Source organism: Mus pahari, chromosome 10 (genome assembly GCF_900095145.1).
Source record: "Mus pahari chromosome 10, PAHARI_EIJ_v1.1, whole genome shotgun sequence".
In the NCBI taxonomy this organism is placed as follows: Eukaryota; Metazoa; Chordata; class Mammalia; order Rodentia; family Muridae; genus Mus; species Mus pahari.
Window position 1 is genome coordinate 103,621,211 of NC_034599.1, and position 18,942 is coordinate 103,640,152.

An 18,942-nucleotide genomic window follows, 5' to 3' on the forward strand; every position below is an offset into this window, starting at 1 on the left:
GTCCCATTCTCTGCAGTCATCCATTCATTTCTAGTGTGTCCTGTAAAGAAAGAGTTCTCAGCCTCACCTGGGCCTGGTTAGATCTTAAAATGCCGTGGCTCAGGGCCTTTACACGGTGCTTCAGTATTGAATGAATGCCTTCCCCTTCGTTCAAAGAAAGAAGCTCTCCAGGAGGAAGGTAACCTAAGGAACATCCTGGTGCCTCCTCCCAGGGGAACAGCCCTTGTGAGCCAGAGTTAGTAGGTAATGCTTACATGGAACCTGATCTCTTAGCTGATAAGAGGTGCTTGCAACCAAGCCTGGTGACATAGGTTCAATCCCCTGGCTACCCACATAGTGGGAGAGAACTGACTCCAAGAATTATCCTCTGGCCTTCACGTGCACACTAGTATTGCATACATATATATTTATATGGGTTGTTTTTTTTTTTTTTTTAAGAGTCTCACTGTTGTATAATCTTGACTGGCCTGGAACTCACTATACAGATCAGTCTGGTCTTGCACTAACAGGCATCCCTCTGCCTCTCGAGCACTAGAATTGAAAACAAATGCCACCACATCTGGCTTTAAATTTTTTTCATTAAAAAGGTTGGTAGTACAAAACTCTACAAAGCCTTCTCAGGACATTTATCCAATAAAAATAGGAGATCCTGCTATGTTTGAAGTATATAGCCTTACATACAAGTATATCACAGCTGTAAATAAAGTGGCCAGGCTGTACCATCCACACCACCAGAATGCAAGACAGTTAATAAATAGCATTTCACATAGGGCAAGCATCCTTGAAGAAAACGTAATTTACAGTATCCTGATGGCAGAAAAGGTATTGTGGTACAAGCAAGACCTATCCACAAAGTTATATTTTTTCCTGGAGAAAACTGAGAATGTAAAATCTGAACTGAATGGCCTATAATTTCTGTATAATATCCTGACTTCAGTTCCTAGTGGGAGGTGCAACATGGTTTCTGATGTGCTGCCTGTGGAATCCTGGGGGTGGGGAGGAACTAGACGTGATTAATCCTGGGAACATATATCTCTATCATAAAGGGCAGAGGCGAGTGAATCTCTTGCGATCCCACCTAGGGCTGCATAGTGAGGTGGGGGTGGACTTCAATCCTGACCTTGAGACAGATCTTATACCAGGCTGCTATAAAGAATGGTAGTAGTGCCTCGTGCTTTAATCTCAGCAGGAGTGGAGAGAGGCTACACAGCATGGGGGGGGGGGCGAAGAGAGTGGATCTGGGGGGGGGTTGGCATGGTAGACTTCTTTCATAGCTTTTGCATTTTTAAAGGGCTGAAGACCACTGGTAGTGGCCTAGCTGTGTTAACACTTTAATCCCAGCACTGGGGAGTCAAAGGCAGGCAGATCTCTTGAGTTTGAGGACAGCCAGAGCTACAGATAATCCCTGTTCAGGGAGTGTAGGGATGGAAAATTTAGTAAACCCGTTACAATTAATACCATTGTACCTTCTGGGACCAGCAGACTCTGTTCTGACTCCTGGGAAAACTAGGGGGTTCCTGTGTTTGCCTTTCTGCTATGCAGAAATTGGAGGTAGCCGGTTGTGGTGGCGCACGCCGGCAGGATTTGCTGAAGGAGGCAGAGGCAGGAGGATCACGAGTTCAAGACCAGCCTGGGCTACACGTTTTTAAAAAAAAAGAAAAAAAGAAATTGGAGGTAATCCTTAACCACTTGGCCATGCCCCCCACCCCCACCAGGCTTTTGAATGTTCTTGTAACTTCATGGAGAGCAGCCATGTAACCTGTACTGACAATAGCTTTGCCCTTTATAGGAGAGATTACCTGCCCTAAAGACAGTTTGTGAAGACCTTAGCAAAGTAGTGACAGCACCGTAGGCACCTGACAGTAAGGGAGACAATCTTTCTGCTTCCCTAGCCGCCTACGGTCTGCTCTCCTAGACGGAGCAGGTGTGGGGCTGCAGTCTTGACAGGATGAGGTCTTGAGCCTGGCTTGGCCTTGACACTGACAGACTTCTTTCTGATAGCCATCTAGGTTGTAGCATCCCTACCTCCATGTCTGCTCACTTGCTGTTTGTTGAAACAGGCCTTGTATCCCAGAACAGCCTTCAGCTTCTGATCTTCCTGCATCTACTGTCTGTGTGCCACCCAGCTAAGGGTCATCTTATTCTGCAACATCTGCAGGGCCCTGGGAAGTCCTTAGTCCTCCTAGGCAGCAGGAGTCATCTGCATCAGTTGAGTGTTTTCTCCCAACTGGCCTGGCTTTGGAGTTAGTTAATAAATGCAAAATCCCTTTGCATCATAATAACAAACCATTGCCTGGCACAGTAACCACCCCCAAGTTTGCGATGACCCTTTTCTGAAATGAGAACACTCAGTCTCCATGAGGAAGTTATGTCAACACAAAAACTCTTTAGCCCATCCATTCCAGGAATGGTGTGAGTAGATGTTATTCCTAGTAGCCCATTCTGCACCCCACCCCCCACAAAAGTAACAGTTTGTCTCCATGCCTAAGATCGAAAGCTTGATCATTCTGTGATGGTCATTACTAATAGCATAGCAGCTAGGAATAGCAGTGTACCTGTACTCCTGGAACGTGGGAGGCAGAGACAGGAGATTTAGGAATTTAAGGTTGGCTTCAGTTCTGTAAAGATTGTTGCCAACCTGAGTTATGAGGGAAGGTCTCGAGGGGCTGCAGCATTAAATGCCCAGGTAAAGGTGGATGCTGGGCTGGGTAAGGAGATAAGGCTTCTGGTGCCCTACTCTGCATCCTGCTCCCTCTTGAAATGCGAGAAAGGAAACGAGGGTCTGTAGAGCACACATAGTGACTTAAAACTGTAACAACAGTTCCGGAATGGTGTGACCATCAGTCCAGAAGTTCTGAGTCTTCTGACTTTTTGGATACCAGGTATGGGTGTTGTGCAGATACTTGCAAGCAAAACACCCATGCACACAAAAATTAATTTTTTAAAGGGTGAAATGAGAAGCCTCCATATTCAGATGAATACACCTTTTTTTTTTTAATTTATTTATTATATGTAAGTACACTGTAGCTGTCCTCAGACACCCCCAGAAGAGGGAGTCAGATCTTGTTAAGGATGGTTGTGAGCCACCATGTGGTTGCTGGGATTTGAACTCTGCACCTTTGGAAGAGCAGTCGGGTGCTCTTACCCGCTGAGCCATCTCACCAGCCCCTGAATACAGCTTTTAAAAAGGAAAGCCAAAATTTGAGTATGTTTGTGTTCATACTGAGGATTTAAAGTCAGATTGGTGTTCATCCAGACAAAATTATGTGTGGCCCATGGTATGGGAACAGTCGTAGCAGGATCAGTGAAGCGGGTTCTTTGCTGCACTTAAGGATGTGTGCAGCAGTCTTGGCGGTGGTCTTTATGGCTCTGCTTGGCTTTGGAGACAAATTACCAAAACACAGTAGGAAAGATGCATGAAGAAGCCATTGCCATACAAAGCATGTGTAGCACCCAGATGGCGCATGATGTGAATAGAGGACATGTGGAAGCTATAGATAGGCAGTGGTGGTTTTCTTGTTCTAGTTCTCATATCACTTAAGCCTTCGTGCACGCACACACTATACATTTGACACTGCTTACCAGATCCTTTCACGCTGGAGTCGCCAGTGACTAACTCCGGGAAAACACAGATTTGATGCTAAATCTTGCTCTTCTCACCACAGAATGAATGAGCTTTTACCGTTGGATTTATAGGCATTGCCCAATTACTCTGTTCTCAGTGTTAGGGAGGAGCAGGGGCCAGCGGTTTGCTTGCTTGCTTGCTTGCTTGCTTGCTTGCTTGCTTGCTTGCTTGCTTGCTTGCTTGTTTAGTACCAAATTGGTGCTGGGTGTACAGCTCACTTGCATCACTTTACTTGCATGCACACGGCCCTGGGTTCAGTTTCAGACAACTTAAACAAAATTGAAAAAAGTGGTAGCAGAATTTCTCTCCTGGGAGGGGAGAAGATAGTTGAGGAAGGAAATATTTCACATTCACTTGCTTGTTCTACTGATCAAAACAGAATTTAAAAGGATAGTTACAAGCTGGGCGTGGTGGCGCATGCCTTTAGTCCCAGCACTCGGGAGGCAGAGGCAGGCAGATTTCTGAGTATGAGGCCAGCCTGGTCTACAAAGTGAGTTCCAGGGCTACACAGAGAAACCCTGTCTCGAAAAACCATTGGTTCTAGACAGGGATTACAGGCATGAGCTACCATAACCAGCAAATACAATTATTTTGCAGTACTAGGAACTGAACCTGAAGTCTCACTCATTTTAGGCAAGTACTCTCCCTAACTCTTCGTGTTTTACCATAACTAGGAAAAGACACTATTGTGACCATGCCCTAGCATGAAAGGATTTACATAGGATCTCCCGTGCGGTAGGAACCAAAATCCACTTTAGACAACTACCACCCAAGAATTGAAGAGAGGAGTAGGTATTATATCTGGGTAAGCAAGCCCCCTCTTGACTGGAACTCCAAACTAGGACACGTGTGTCGTTGCCACTCTATAGATGCCATACAGACCCTACATAGCCACCTCTGAGCCAGGATGTAAGATCCTAGCTGCTGGAATTTTGTCAGCCTTGAGGGGGCTCTAAGCTGCAACCATACTTGTGAAAGAAAAGGAGTGTTGAACCAAGCAACTCACTAGAAGACAGGTGTGAGACAGATTGAATGATGGTTCTCCATCTTGTTCATATTTGGTCTCTGACAGAAATGAGACTATCAACACCAGCATCGCCCCATGCCCTTGGACTGAGCTGAACATGATCATTTAGGTCAATAATAAAACATCAAGAAGTAGTCTACCTGGAGGCGGGGAAAGCCAGGTGACTAAGCTGTAGTTCTGCCTCCCTTCCAACAGGTCTCCCAGTAAGCAGTAAACCTGGGTTAGGAACGGAGACCTCTCCACGTTGCATGTGCACCTGGCAGTGATCTAATCAGGAACTTGGGTTTGGGTAGTACTAGTCACCCGCGGAAGGCCGCCCTGGATTAAGAGAACGCAAGGTGGAGTCCAAATACTGGGGACCGGTCTCACCCCTTGCCAGATAATACGTTGGGTGGACCTGGCTGTGCAAGATTTAAACTAATGGCTTTGGCTGTGGACAGATTAGGTCTGATCCGATTAGAGCCTAGGCCGTAGTATTCGCCTCCTTGCCAGGCTCTGTCGATGTTCTCCCTGCTCCCGAAGAAGACTTAGAGACAGACTGGAGAACCTTCCCGGCACCGAATTCTGGATTGGCAACCGACAGTCCGTGCCCCCCGGCTCTGCTCTCTCCACACTGAGGGCGCGGGCTTCCGCCCCCTGTGGCCCTTCCGAGCCCCGCCCCGAGCCTGCGGGTGTCGGAGCCCGCGACGTCCCCGCCTCCCCTGCGCGCGCGTGGCGGGTGGGTTCCTCGCAGGTCCGCGGCCCAGCGCTCTCAGCACTGGGAGCGCAGGCGGGCCCCGTGGGCTGCAACCGGTGCACCTGTCGGCTTCCCCCAGTGGCTCTGCTGCCGCCCCTGCGCGCCGCGGGTGCATCGCTCTCCACGTCCCGTGCCAGAGGGGTCTGACTGTCCCCTGGCGAGGAAGACCGAGAGGGGCCGGCGTCAACGCGACGTGCTGCGGGGCGGGCGGAGTGGGGGCGGCGCCGAACGCGGCAGCGGCAAGCGGCAGCAGCGGCGCGGGAGGCGGGGAGGCGCGGCGCTCGGAGGACAGCGGCTGACGGCGGCATGCGGCGGCTCATGCTGCCCACCGTGGGCTAAGGCGGCCGCAGACAGGCGGCAGGCGCAGCGGCCGGGCAAGCCGAGGACGCAGCCAAGCCGCGCGCACCGCGCACAGCGGCCCGGGCTCCGCGCAATGGGCCGAGCTGGAGGCGGGGGCCCGGACTCGGGGCCGCCGCCAGTGCTGCTGCTTCTGGGGGTCACGCTGGTGCTCACCGCTGGGGCCGTACCGGGTAGGTACCCACCCGGACCGCGACCCCAGCCAGCCCCTTGCGCCCCACCCCATGCCAGGGTCTCGCTGGCTTCAGGTCCAGGTGGAGTCCCCAAGCCCTGACAAGGGGGCGGGGCACCGCCTGTCCTGCAGCCTGGGACCCGGCGGGGAAAAGGGAGGAGGAGAGGACCTGTAGGGGGTGGAGGACACAGGCCAGCGGGGAGCAGCTCATAGCCTGTGAGCAGATAGCAGGGTGGGCTAGGGTGGGGGTGGGGTCTTGAGGTAGAGGCGGGGTCTGTTCGGGGGCGGGGGCCTAGATGCGATTTGTGGGCAAGGCTGCGGGACGGGGCGGGGTCCGGAAGATGAGGCAAGGATGAGCCAAAGTTGGGGGGAGTACCCTGACCTCGTCTCGCAGACTGCGGGTGCTATTTGGGGCGGGAAACCATAGGCAATGTGTATTTACCAAGCTTGGGAGGCAGACTCAGGGGCGGGCCTTAGAAATGGGGCGTGGCCTTAGAATCCAAAGCAATGTCCCACGGTGGACCTAGGAGGTCTACAGGATCTCCCTCAGCCTCTCACCCCGACATGCCACCTTGACACCCTGCCCCTTGCCCTCCCTCCCACAGCACGGGAAGCAGGCAGTGCGATCGAGGCTGAAGAGCTGGTGAGGAGCAGCCTGGCATGGGAGTCGCGTGCCAATGACACGCGGGAGGAAGCCGGCCTGCCAGCAGCTGGGGAAGATGAGACCTCGTGGACAGAGCCGGGCAGTGAGATGGCTGCGGTGGGCCCTGGGGTCGGACCAGAGGAGGCACTAGAGGCATCGGCTGCAGTGACTGGCACTGCCTGGCTAGAGGCAGATGGCCCAGGCCTGGGTGGAGTGACTGCAGAGGCTGGCAGTGGCGACGCCCAGACCCTTCCAGCTACGCTCCAGGCTCCTGATGAGGCCCTTGGGTCATCTACAATGCCCCCTGCCATCCCTGAGGCTACTGAAACCAGTGGACCTCCCTCCCCTACTGTCCATGATAAGCCTAGTCTAGGCCCTGAACTCCCTAAGGAGATCCCCTTGGAGGTTTGGCTGAACCTGGGAAGCAGCACACCAGAGCCCACTTTTCCCCTTCAGAGCACTCTAGAGACCCAACCAGCCTCAGATATAATTGACATTGATTACTTTGAAGGACTGGATAGTGAGGGTCGTGGTGCAGACATGGGCAGCTTCCCGGGGTCACCAGGAACCTCAGAAAATCACCCTGATACTGAAGGAGAGACCCCTTCCTGGAGCCTGCTTGATTTATATGATGACTTCACCCCCTTTGACGAGTCTGATTTCTACCCCACCACATCCTTCTATGATGATTTGGAAGAGGAGGAAGAGGAAGAGGAGGATAAGGATACAGTAGGAGGTGGAGACCTAGAAGATGAAAATGACCTTCTCCTGCCCTCTCAAAAGCCTGGTGTGGGGCCTGGGACAGGACAGCCCACCAACCGGTGGCATGCTGTCCCTCCACAGCATACTCTGGGGATGGTACCTGGCAGCAGCATCTCTCTTAGGCCCCGCCCTGGAGATCCAGGCAAGGACCTGGCCTCAGGAGAAAATGGCACAGAGTGCCGAGTTGGCTTCGTCAGGCACAATGGCTCCTGCCGGTCAGTCTGTGACCTCTTCCCGAGTTACTGTCACAACGGCGGCCAGTGCTACCTGGTGGAGAACATAGGGGCTTTCTGCAGGTAAGGGGGTGACAGATGATGTCCAGGGGCTGGTAAAACAGGGTCTGAGCAATGTAATGGGACAGACTCAGCCAATGGGCATTCGAGAGGCATGACTTCCCAGATGAGGTACATTCACAGGATTCCCAGGTTTGCTAAGAGCCAGGCACATAGTGTACACACCGGTAATCTTACACTGGGGAGACTGAGTCAGGACAATTGTGAATTTGAAGCCAACATGGGCTACATAGTTTTTTTTTTTAAAAAAAAAAAAGCTATTTGTGATCTTGCCACCAGGACTCAGAAGTAATATTTGTCTTTAAAGGCTAAGTGAAGGGATTCCTCCTAGGGCTGTGGAAAGCAGCCATACTACTGAAGGGAGGAGACCTGGTACCCTGCTGCCAAGTTAAAATGGCTCCGGATGTCTCTGAAGGGGATGTGAGCATGTAAAGTCAGCGTGCACCCCTAGGCCATACTCAAGAGCAGCCACACACAGGTGAGGTCACGCAGAAACTTTTCAGGAGACCTTGCCAACAGGTTTTGGTTTTGGGTGACAGCTTTCTTCCATTGGTGACCGCCTGTCCTCATCCCAAACCTCAACAGTAATTTTTCGGTCACCTCACCTCTGGGAGAGATTTGCCTGATGGAGAACGTGACTTGTGGAAGATCCTAGGTCAAGGGTGGTCTGGGGGTGCTTTGAGAAGAGCATAGTCTTTTGGTTTGTTTTTGGGGCTGTTTGTTTGCTGTTTTAGACAGGGTTTCTCTTTGTAGCCCTGGCTGTCCTGGAACTCACTCTGTAGACCAGGCTGGTCTCGAACTCAGAAACCCGCCTGCCTCTGCCTCTGCCTCCCAAGTGCTGGGATTAAAGGTGTGCGCCACCACTGCCCAGCAAGAAGAGCATACTCTTGTTCTCACTGGCCTCTGAGGAGCATTCCTGCCCTCTATAGATCTCCTTTTTTTTTTTCTTTCCTTTGGTTGGTTGGTTGGTTGGTTGGTTGGTTGGTTGGTTGGTTGGTTTTGTCTTTCAAGACAAGGTTTCTCTCAATAAATCCCTGGCTGTACTGGAACTGGCTCTGTAGACCAGGCTGACCTCCAACTCAGAGATCATCCTGCCTCTGCCTCCTGAGTAAAAGGTGTGCGCCATCACTAGCCTTCCCCCCCCCATTGTTTTTTTTTCTTAGATTTATTTTATTATATGTAAGTACACTATAGCTGTCTTCAGACACCAGAAGAGGGAATCAGGTCTTGTTATAGACGGTTGTGAGCCACCATGTGGTTGCTGGGACCTGAACTCAGGACCTCTGGAAGAGCAGTCAGTGCTCTTAACCGCTGAGCCATCTCTCCAGCCCCTTGTTTTTATTTTTATACATTTATTTTAAAACAAAGTCTCACTGTATGGCCCTGGCTGGGGCTACTTCACAGAGGAGATTGGCCTCGAACTCATAGAGATCTGTCTGCCTCTGAATGCTGGTGTATACCACCATGCCCAACCCTTTCTTGTTCTTAAAAGACAGGGTCTTATGTGGTCTAGGCTGACCTTGAACTCCCCAACCTCCCAATTCCACCACCAAAGTGCTAGATCACATGCCTAAGTCACACTCAGTTTTAAATGTCTCCATGTTTATGTTCTGTAAGAAGTACTTAAGATTTTCCTGTACACCTTGGCATTGAAACTTGAGTTCCAGTTGTGTCTGATGTCATTTCCTAGATGACACTAGGATCAGCCCTAGAGGATGTGACTTTTTTTTTTTTTTTTTTTTTTTTTTTGAGACAGGGTTTCTCTGTAGCCCTGGCTGTCCGGGAACTCATTTTGTAGACCAGGCTGGCCTCAAACTTAGAAATTTGCCTGCCTCTGCCTCCCAAGTGCTGGGATTAAAGGCATGCACCACCACTGCCCATCCCAACAGTAATTTCTTTAATCATAAAACTTTGGTGATGAAAGACTAATGCCTGTGATCCCAGCACTGGAGAGGCAGAGGCAAAGGAAATAGGAGTTCAAGGCTAGACTAAGCTATATTACGAGTTTGAAGCCACCAGGAGTTGCATGAGATCCTGACTCAAAACAAATTATGATAGTCTTAGAAAGAACTTGCCAGTTCGTTAAAGACCACCAAAAAATGTAAAAGACCCTGTGAAGTTTGTACTCTCTTTGATCTGGGGAACTGTGGCCATGACTTCAGGCTAGGAATAGCAAGCAGTCTCTACAAAATCCTCTTTCATCCTACTGGAGGCTGACACTTTTTACCTTCAAAGTGATCTTCCCACCAAGGTGTGAAATCCAGAGCCTCTGGGGAGCTGAGGAAGCACTAGAACCTCCTGGCACTCTCGGGGAATTCTCTAATAGGAGAAAGACTGCCTTCCTGGACAGTCTGTGGAGCCGCTGTCTCCAACGGGGGGGGGGGCGGGGGGGGCGGGGAGGGCTTCCCACAGGGCCAAAGCCAAGTCCCCTTGCTCCGCTCCTATCCCAAGATCACACACAGACCTCCGTCCCCAGGCCTCTCTTCAGCTTTGCACACCCAGGCCTGGCGCCTGCTCCTAAACTGTTTTACATTCCGCTCACAGGGGACTGCTGAGTCTTTGGTTGCAGACTGCAGCATGTCTTTGTCTCCGTCACCCCGACCCGCTGCAGAGAGAGGATCTGAGCTAAGGCAGAACTTTTCTAGAACACTAGGCGAGAGGGGCCCCACATAGAGGGGTCTGCATTCCCTGGCAACCTCAGACCTCCCATCTCAGAGAGATTCAGCTGGAAAACAAAAATTCCTTATTTGGCACATCTCCCCACCCTGGTTTGGGTGTGAGGGAGCCATCTCGCTAGCACATAATTTCCTCGTCTCTGGGCCCCTTTCTCTAGTCTGTCATTCACCCGAGGTTCATGTCCTCCCTCCTTTGCCTGCCTCTGTATCCTTCCACATCTCTCTCTTTGAAGCAGCCTGGTTCCCATGGAAACAGCAATGTCACTGGAAGAGTTGGAGCCTGGGAATGTCCCCAAGGGCAAGAGAAAGTCACTCAACGAAAGAACGAAAACCCACCCTGAGGGGTTGATTCTCACTATGCTGGCCGGGGGTTCTCACAGTCCTAAGAAGGTTTAGGGACAGAACCTTTGCAGGGGTAAGAAGGGGATCCACCCATCTCTGTCAGGTCCCATCTTTTTGGTGTCATAGGAGCTAGATGGGATAGAGGCTACCACGTGCGGGGGCAGGTTCCAGTATGTCACCTTGGATCACACCACCATCTATCTTATACCCAATGCCAGGTCAGGCAGAATTCTGGGCATCTCTGCAAGGCAAAAGCTCAGGGTTCTGTTCCCGCCCTATCACCTACCAGTCACTTTCTCTGCTTTGCTCGTTTATTTCTATCCCAGGGTTGGAGCACCTGGCCCATTTCCTACCTGTAACTAACACTGAGGTTACACTGATGGGATGAGGTTTGTTCAGACCGGGGGCTGCCGCAGTCAGTCCCCAGAGCAGGCTATTGAGTTGAGTGTTGTTGGCATCGGAGTCAGGCTCTTGCTGTGGCAGGACTGCCTGCCCATCACCTGAGTGCCTCTGTGTCCTTGTAGGTGTAACACCCAGGACTACATCTGGCACAAGGGGATGCGCTGTGAATCCATCATCACCGACTTCCAGGTGATGTGTGTGGCCGTTGGCTCGGCTGCGCTTGTGCTTCTCCTCCTGTTCATGATGACCGTGTTCTTTGCCAAGAAGCTCTATCTACTCAAGACTGAGAATACCAAGCTGCGGAGGACCAAGTAAGTCTGTACCTGCAGCCCTGCCATCAGCAGGGGCACGGCCCCAGCCCAGGGTTCTCGGACGGTGTCTGGCGCCTGTTCTCCAGCCCTCTGGCTCATGCTAAAAGTTTACTGAGTTATTTATTCATACGTAGAACATGCTGGGTAAAGAAAGCCCAGGGGCTGTGTAACTGTCAGCCATGTTCCAGCACCTAAAACCCAGGAAAGGGTGCTAAAGACAGGGCTGCCAGCCTACGCCCTGTCCCTAAGTAAATTACCACACTTGCTCTGCCTGTCTGTACCTGCTTCCCTGGTCCCTGACACCCAGTGGTCCATCAATCAGTATAGAGTAACTCCATCCCCTTTAAATCTGTTATCATTTAAGACCAGCTCCCCCTCCTCAGTGGATACTGAGGGGATGTTAGGCTACACTGCAGTCATTGCCTCTTCAAAGCTACCTCCTTAGGCTAGGGAGTTAACATAGTCGACGGGATGCTTGCCTCTGGTGGTGCTCAAAACTACCACTTGATCCACTGTACCACATAAATGGGCTATGACAGCATATCCCAGCACTCGGAAAAGGTGGAAGCCAGATGACCAGAAGTTCAAGGTCATCCTCAGCTACGTAGGGAGGCCAAGGGTAGCCTGAGCTATGTGGGACCCTTTGTCCCTTTGAGCCATGCCTCATGAACTAGTCCACTGGCCACCACCGTTCACTCTCACCTTTTGAGAGTGAGCGCCAGTCTACAGTAGTCCCTTTGATCGTTGTCTGCTCTCACCTGTAGGAGCAATCCACTTTACTTGTAATTAAGTCGTACCCATTTACATACACAAGTGTAGGCTCATGCACACTTGCACATGTCTACCACACAAACACCAGTCAACCCATGCTCCAAACAGAATGGAATTTGGTATTGACGAACGATCAGAGTTAACGTCCTGTAGTGTGTATTTTAAGGACCACGCAGGAATACAGGGTCTCATTTTTTGGCTCTTGCGCTGTGCCAACTGCACATCCAAGCGATGACCCACATTTACCGTTAAGTCTACACCTTCAACACTCAACATGCAACCTTATGCACTAGGAAAAAACTCATCCGATGATGAAGAAAAATAAAAACGTTTCTAAAGTATCACAGGGGTCTCAAAAGGACCCAAGAGAATTTATACAGCCTGATCTTAGCTTCCTCTCATCTTCTGACATTAATCCCGCTGGCAGGAGACTCCCCACAGAGAATGTGGCTGAGACATGCAGTGTGCAGACAGCAGCAACCCTGTGACCGTCCAGCTAACCGCCATGGGACTGAAAGGGCTCCTCCTCTATTGTCCCTGTGCATTGAGGCAGGGACATAAATCTGTGCACGTGATCACTCCAGAGTAATACAAACCATGACCTTTGGCTCCTCGCTCCATGGCTACACGGCAGCAATGAGTGTGAAGGGAGTGGGGACACAAGGCGACTTCAGTCAGGGCAGCTGGTGGTGGTGGTGGGTGCCTGAGAAGGAGCGTTACTGCTCTGAGGATGCACGTACACTGGGCCCTGCAGATAGTGCGGCGTTTATTGATTCTAAGATACACATTCCTTTTCACATATTAGCATCTCTGAAATTGGATTGTGTCTTACGATTGCTGGCATCGTGAAATCACTGTTGGCCAGATGGTTGTCTTGATACAGTTGTAATTGCCTGGCATGCACAAACACGGTCATAGTTGTTCATATCGTTGGCAGTTCTTTAACGTCCCACTGTGCCGCTTCCAGTTAAGAGTCCCAGGGGATGATAGAGTGTTGGACGGGTTTAAGTGGCTGAAGGGGCAAGTCCAGTCCTGGTGCATCTTGATCTACTCGTGGTGTAATTCAGTATCTGATCCCGAAGTTGAAGCATCATTGCTGGGATTTGGCAACGATGACTTGACTTACGTTTTCCCTTCCCTCTTCTGTCCTTCCAGCAAATTCCGAACCCCATCTGAGCTCCACAATGACAACTTCTCCCTCTCCACCATTGCCGAGGGCTCTCATCCAAATGTAAGGAAATTTTGCGACACTCCCTGTGTCTCCTCCCCCCATGCCCGTGCCTTGGCTCACTATGATAACATTGTCTGTCAGGTAACTTATCTTCCTCATATCTCCCCTTTCGCATGCCTCTGCCCCTGCCTCCCACCCCCATCCCATCCCCTTGCCCTGTCTCAGAGTAGGCAGTCACCAAACAGCTTTGAAGATCAGCTCAGGGCAACCCAGGAGTGCAGGGAACGGTGTATTGATTCCCTGACAGTCTGAGTTATAGGTCCTAGAGTCTGCTAGAATGGCTCATGATTTGAAGCTTCACCTGTGCTGGAGAATTTCCTGTGGTCACTGAAGCAGATGGAGATTGCCCCTTGGGACGTGGGACAGACAGAGAATCCTGCCACTTGGTACTTTCTGAGGCTCCTAACAGCTAGTAGACTTACACGTGCCCCTTGGGGCCAAGACGAGCACAGACACTGTTAGAATCGTTAGTCTAGGGACAATTCTGATCTGAGTGGGGGGTGGGAGGCCTTGGTTTGTTTGTTTGTTTGTTTTTCTGAGACAGGTGCTCACTGTGTGACTAACATTGAATGTGCAGGGTAACACACAATTCTTTTTTTCTTTTTTTTTTTTTTTTTTTTTTTTTTTTTTTTTGAGACAGGGTTTCTCTGTATAGTTCTGGCTGTCCTGAAACTCACTTTGTAGACCAGGCTGGCCTTGAACTCAGAAATCCGCCTGTCTCTACCTCCCAAGTGCTGGGATTACATGCAGGGTCCACCACCACCCATCTCAGAGGACCTTAAAAATAAAGCAGGAGCCATCTGAACAAATTATATCATAACTAGATCCAAGAATTTTGCACATAATGCAGGCTCCACACTTCCAGATGAGCACTTCATCAGTATAGAGATCACAGTTACATGAATTGGGAACCACCTGGGAGGCCCCTGACCCAAGCCATGGTGTTGGAGCAGAGGTTTGAAAAGCTCTGGGATTAGAACTTAGGAAGTCTTTGCTCCTTAATAGTCTAGACCCATTCTGTCCAGAGGCTCCTCCTGTCTGTTTCCTGTCTGAAGCTGATGCTGATCTGTGATGATTCACTTAGGAAGCTGAGGCAGGGGGATTGTTATTAGTTCAATCACTTGAGACCTTGTCTGAAAAAATAAAGAAAGAGGGTTTGAAGCCAACTTGGACTACATACTGAGATCCTGTCTCAAAAACAAAAAAAATGAACATCAAAAGCTCTGGAAAGGTGGCTTAGTCTGTGCAGTGCGGTCAGTCTGGGTTTATGGATCTAGAGAATGATGGTCTGTACAGACGGGCTCTTGTGGTCCCTCGGCTGCACCCAAGGGCCGCAGAGGTGACCAGTATGGAGTTGGTCCTGCTTGATAGTGGAACCAGCCTCAGGAAGGGTTGCTGCTTCAGGCGGCGTCAGAGCAGCTGACACCTTCCCTTCTGAAAGGGGCAGAAAGGAAACAGCTCCTGCTAGGGTCGGGAGTCTGCGTGAGCCTGCCCAAAGAGCAGCTCTTGGCTGGACTCCGAGTGAGTTGCATAGCTCATATGAAAACAGCAGAGAGCAGGCCAGCTGCCTTGGACCCTGTAAGAAGGGGCTGTGAAGATGGCTGTCACAGCAGTCGGGCCAGCCCTTGGGGAAGTGGCAGGGCCAGGCTGAGGGTTAACACCAGAGATCCACCTGTGGCCCCTCTATGCACATGCACACTACATACACATGTGTACACCTACACACACACCATCCTCCCCTGAGCTTGCGCCCAGGAGAGTCGTCTTCTCTTGCATGTATGTATCTAGGTATGTCTGCAGTCTCACTGTGGAGGTCAGCGGATAACCTGAGGGAATTAGTTTTCTCCTTCCACCACGTGACTTCCCGGGATCACATTCCATCCATGCTGGAGAGCATGTGGGATGGTCCAAACGCAGCTTGTGAATAAAGTCACCCAAAACCCACAGGCAGACTGCCCAGCCCCCAGCCACCTCTTGCTCCTTACCATTCTAACCAGATGGGATGCCTAGGCCCTCTGAAGACCGGAGAGGGTCTCTAGGAGTTCTGTTTATCTGGGTTTTCCCCCCCTCACAATCCCCCCTAGTGCCTTTGTCTCCTCCTTAAATCTCTCCTGCTTTCCAGGTAGCTCATCCCTCAGAGGTTTGCATCTGAGCCAGGCCTGAGCCCACATTACTCCTGGGCATAGAGTGCCCATATGGCTGGGGTGGAGCACTGGGAACAGGGGTCCACAGTGGTTCTCAGGATGTCTGCCAAGTATCTGTCCTGTTCCCTCGTGGCCAGGTGCATCTGCCAACCCGAAGACAGATGGCCTGTCTGCTATGGCTTCGGTGACCTTGGGCTTAACAGGATCAGCTCTGGGGGAGACAGTTGGGCTGAAGGAACCCCACCTTGGGTTAGACACGCCCTCCCCTATTTCCTTTCCAGAGGGTCTATAGCTTGTTTGAGATCCTTGATGGGATTCCTCTACTCCACACTCTCAGGACCTGCTTTTCCAACTCCCAGCCTACACAGCAGGTTTCTCTGTAGCTTAGACTGGCTTTGAATTTTCTGTCTTTCTGCCCTAGCCTTCCAAGTAGCTGGGATCACAGGCCTGAGTCACCAGGACTGGCTGGCAGTCCCTGAGCCCTGGAGGTGGCTTGCCCACCTTTGTGATGCTAGAGCTCTAAAAGTCACTTTTTCCTCTATGTACCCTGAAGAGTATGTGTTGAAGGCGAGAAGGTCTCTCAAGGAACCTGAACCCTGGTTCCTGTAAGAGGAGAGGTGACTACAAGCCTACTGTGCTTTCCTGGCCCTACTATGTGTTCCTTGGCTGTTCAGACCATCCTACCTTTTTTGGGAGGGGTAGGAGTTGGGGGAGGGGTCTCTTGCATTCTGGGAAAGCACTGAGCTTTCTCTTGCCCCTATTTTGAACTTAGAAAGTGTAATTCAAGAATGAGCCATTACGGGGTAGCACATACCTATAATGCCAGTACTTGAAAGGGCTGAGGCAGAAGATCATGAGGTCAGCCTGAGCTACATAGCAAGTTCAAAGCTAGCCTGGCCAGCACAGTAAGACCTGTCTCAAAAACTAAGAAATAATCAGGCAAAAAAAAAAAAAAGTAAGAGTTGTTTTTAGGAAGTCTAGCATGGTGCAATTCTGAAATTTGAAATGTAAAAACAAGAATATTAGGGTCTCAGGTTCATTCTTGGCCACCTAAGTTCAAGACCAGTTTAGCCTACATGTTTCCCTGTCTCAAAAACAAAACAAACAGGGCTGGCAAAAATGTCTCAGCAAGTGCAGGTGCGTGCCCCAAGCCTGATGACCTGAGTTTGGTCCCCAGAACCCATGCACGCCTGCAGTCACGCACACCTGCAGTCACGCACACCTGCCGTCACGCACGCCTGCCGTCACGCTCGCCTGCAGTCACGCACACCTGCCGTCACGCACGCCTGCCGTCACGCTCGTCTGCAGTCACGCACACCTGCAGTCACGCACGCCTGCAGTCACGCACACCTGCAGTCACGCTTACCTGCAGCCATGCACGCCTGCAGTCATGCACGCCTGCAGTCACGCACGCCTGCTGTCACGCACGCCTGCAGTCACACACGCCTGCCGTCACGCTCGCCTGCCGTCACGCTTACCTGCAGCCATGCACGCCTGCAGTCACGCACACCTGCAGCCATGCACGCCTGCAGTCACGCACGTCTGCAGTCACGCTCACCTGCAGTCATACACATCTGCTGTCATGCTCGCCTGCATCCACACCTGCAATTGTAGCTCCATGGGAGGCAGAGACAGGAGGATGGCCAGCAAGGGCTACCTACATAGTAAGACCCTGTCCATAAATAAGTAAATGGACCAGTTTCTTCCCCACCTCCCTTTGTGAGAAGAGATGAATGGCCTTAAGTAAACTTATTCATAATCTGACTACTTGTGTCTGCCTGCCTGTTTGTACACAGGACAGTCTGGTCTTGAACTTGCTGTGTAGCCATGGCTAGCTCTGACTTTCCAGCTTTCCTGCCTCTCCTTTCCCACTGATGGATGATTACCTGTGAGCTGGATCCATGCTTTCAGGAGGGAGACTTTCCTCAGAGGCAGCTGCTCTTCAGCCCCTTATACTCCTCTGGCTTATTCCAAACTTAGCATCGCTATCTTTGCTCCGACCTGCTCCCAGCCATCTAGGGAAGCCTGGCACGATTGCTCTGATCCTTTATATATTGTCTTTCTTCCCGACAACCCCCCCAACTCTCTCCTCTTCCAGGACGACCCCAGTGCTCCCCACAAAATCCAGGATCCTCTCAAGTCCCGCCTGAAGGAGGAAGAGTCCTTTAACATCCAGAACTCTATGTCACCCAAACTTGAGAGTGGCAAAGGTGACCAGGATGACTTGGAGGTGAACTGTCTCCAGAATAACCTGACCTGAGACTGAGGAAGAAGAGAGGAAGGGGGGTGGGGGAGGGAATGACTGTCGTCTCCTCTCGGGCAGAGTCGGCTTCTCGTAACCATTTGTTAAGCTTTTCTTTTTCTGATCTCATGGCATGCTCTGATGTGTTTTGTAGGAGGGGAAACACTTAAAATAAGCAAAGAAACCGAGCAGGATTGCATATATCGGATGGTTCTTGTCTGTGCTCTCTGTACGTTGCTTCTGCAGCTGTGATTTCTAAACCTCTGCTGGCACTCAGCTGACTTTTTGTTTTGTACTTTGACCCGCCTTTTTTTGGAATACCAAGTTAAAAAAAAAAAAGTTCTTGAAATAAAACTTTTTAAAAAGCTGTCCACTTTCTTAGTGCCATGGTCTCCTGTCTGCTCGACGTTGTCAGTTCTGAGACTTCACCAAGGTTCATTCAGATCCCCTACCCTGACTCCCTAGCCTCCCAAAAAAGGTTCACAACCATCTGTCACTGAGGTTCCACAAGATTGCATGCCTTAGTCTGCCCTCTTCCAGCTCCAGGCATGTTCACAGTGCACATGCAAACAAGCACAATGATTATTCACATAAAATAAATACTCTTCCTTTTTTCCCTAGACAGGGTTTCTCTGTGCAGCCCTGGCTGTCCTGGAACTCACTCTGTAGACCAGGCTGGTCTCCAACTTAGAGATCCTCCTGCCTCTGTCTCCCAAATGCTAGGATTAACCCTGAGTGTTGGGATTAAAGGCATGCACCACCACCGCCTAACTTAAATACGTTTTTTTAAAAAAACGAAATGTCCTCAAGAAAAACAAAAACAAAAAAAGTTTGAAATCTTGGCAGGGGTGGTGACTCATCTTTGGCTGCCATAGCAAACAGGACAGACATACCTCAGACAGCAGGAGTGTGCTTTCTCACAGGTCTGAGGGTAAAGGTGCCAAATGAATTGGTGTCTCTTGAGGCCTCCTCTTCTCCCGGCTTGCCCACAGACAGCTGTGCTCTCTACATCCTCCCTGGGCCATCTTGAGGAACATGCATGAAAAGAGGACATAGCACAGGACCATCCTCCGAGCCAAGTGCCATCGCTTTACGAGTTCAGCTGTGTCCATTCAAAAACAAGCACCCCAGCTGGGCTTCCTGTCTGTTTATATCCACCAAAGCGAGGCGGGGCGGCACAGCTGCTGCCTCTTGTATGCAACTCTGCCC

The 18,942-nt window shown here is 50.8% G+C and overlaps 1 protein-coding gene across 2 annotated transcripts; it reads left to right on the top strand.

Annotated features, from left to right (window-relative positions):
• The first annotated feature begins 5,655 nt into the window (after nt 1-5,655).
• Cspg5 (chondroitin sulfate proteoglycan 5) lies at nt 5,656-18,106 on the top strand. 2 transcript variants are annotated; one of them, XM_021206805.2, is made up of 5 exons: nt 5,656-5,918; nt 6,523-7,618; nt 11,157-11,345; nt 13,272-13,347; nt 17,590-18,106. In XM_021206805.2, the coding sequence occupies exons 1-5, from the start codon at nt 5,822-5,824 to the stop codon at nt 17,749-17,751; spliced, it is 1,620 nt and encodes a 539-aa protein (XP_021062464.1). In that variant the 5' UTR covers nt 5,656-5,821; the 3' UTR covers nt 17,752-18,106. The 2 variants fall into 2 exon arrangements, with proteins under 2 accessions (XP_021062464.1, XP_021062463.1); XM_021206804.2 differs by having other exon boundaries at nt 13,272-13,428; nt 17,590-18,081.
• Nucleotides 18,107-18,942: the final 836 nt, after the last annotated feature.

Coding starts and splice junctions, on each gene's coding strand:
- Cspg5 (XM_021206804.2), top strand. CDS start 5,822: ATGGGCCGAGCTGGAGGCGGGGGCCCGGACTCGGGGCCGCCGCCAGTG. Junction 11,346..13,271: donor ACCAAGCTGCGGAGGACCAA/GTAAGTCTGTAC, acceptor CTGTCCTTCCAG/CAAATTCCGAACCCCATCTG. Junction 13,429..17,589: donor ATGATAACATTGTCTGTCAG/GTAACTTATCTT, acceptor CTCCTCTTCCAG/GACGACCCCAGTGCTCCCCA.